General features: G+C 43.1%; 1 protein-coding gene across 1 annotated transcript; it reads left to right on the top strand.

Moving 5' to 3' along the window:
• The first annotated feature begins 337 nt into the window (after window positions 1-337).
• LOC133098979 (small ribosomal subunit protein eS26-like) lies at window positions 338-783 on the top strand. The gene has a single exon (XM_061202435.1). It carries the CDS (start codon window positions 377-379, stop codon window positions 746-748), a length of 372 nt encoding a protein of 123 aa, XP_061058418.1. The 5' UTR covers window positions 338-376; the 3' UTR covers window positions 749-783.
• The last annotated feature ends 293 nt before the right edge of the window (window positions 784-1,076 follow it).

The raw sequence follows: 1,076 nt of genomic DNA on the forward strand, positions 1-1,076 counted from the left end.
CCTGTTTCCTGTCTTTACAATAAAAGTACACACTCAGACAAAAAAGTACACACTCAATGCCACTGCTCTGAGATTAAATAAGGATTCACTTAAAAGGCTTAGACAAAGCCTGACGCATTATTAAAGATCAATAAATATTAGCTGGTCCCACCGGCACCATGTGCCACGGAAAAAGAAACTCGAGAAACACCTTCCTGCCCTAAATTTCAGCGGAAACGCTGAATAATAAAGAAAATTTGAGTCAAGTACATTTCCGTTCTTGGCGTGCTTCCAGTAGACGTCTAGGAGGAATCTCCCGGCGTGGGCGTAGGGCTCTCGCGCTATATAGGAGAGTCGTAACGAAAGCCGCATCCTTTTTCGCCTCTTCGCTTCCAAGATGACCAAGAAAAGAAGGAACAATGGTCGTGCCAAAAAGGGCCGCGGCCACGTGCAGCCTATTCGCTGTACCAACTGTGCCCGTTGCGTGCCCAAGGATAAGGCTATTAAGAAGTTCGTCATTCGGAACACCGTAGAGGCCGCAGCCGTCAGGGACATTTCCCAAGCGAGCGTTTTCGACGGTGAGCTCCTGGCGCGCGAACTGTCCTATGTGATTCCCAAGCTGTATGTGAAACTGCATTACTGCGTGAGTTGTGCTATTCACAGCAAGGTAGTCAGGAATCGTTCTCGGGAAGCCCGGAAGGACCGAACACCTCCACCCCGATTTAGACCTGCTGGTGCTGCCCCACGACCTCCACCAAAGCCCATGTAAGGAGCTAAGTCCTTAAAGGCTAAAGAAATACTGTTCCCTGGAAAGACAATAAAGTGGAAATTGTACTTTAAAAATAAATAAATAAATAAATAAATAAATAAATATTAGCTATTATGCAATGTTGAGTGTGTGGGGGGAGGCATTTAAATAACAATGTATAATACAATTCAATTTTTGAAACATTGTTTACATACATATGTATATATGTACATGCAGAGTTGTCTGAAGACATGTTCAAATGTTAACAGTGATAACTCCTTGAGAGTGAAATTTTGAGGGACTTAATTTCCTTTCTGTAGTTTTGAGTATTGTTTAAATTGTTCTACAA

The sequence above is a fragment of the Eubalaena glacialis genome, chromosome 10 (assembly GCF_028564815.1).
Source record: "Eubalaena glacialis isolate mEubGla1 chromosome 10, mEubGla1.1.hap2.+ XY, whole genome shotgun sequence".
NCBI classification, from domain to species: domain Eukaryota; kingdom Metazoa; phylum Chordata; class Mammalia; order Artiodactyla; family Balaenidae; genus Eubalaena; species Eubalaena glacialis.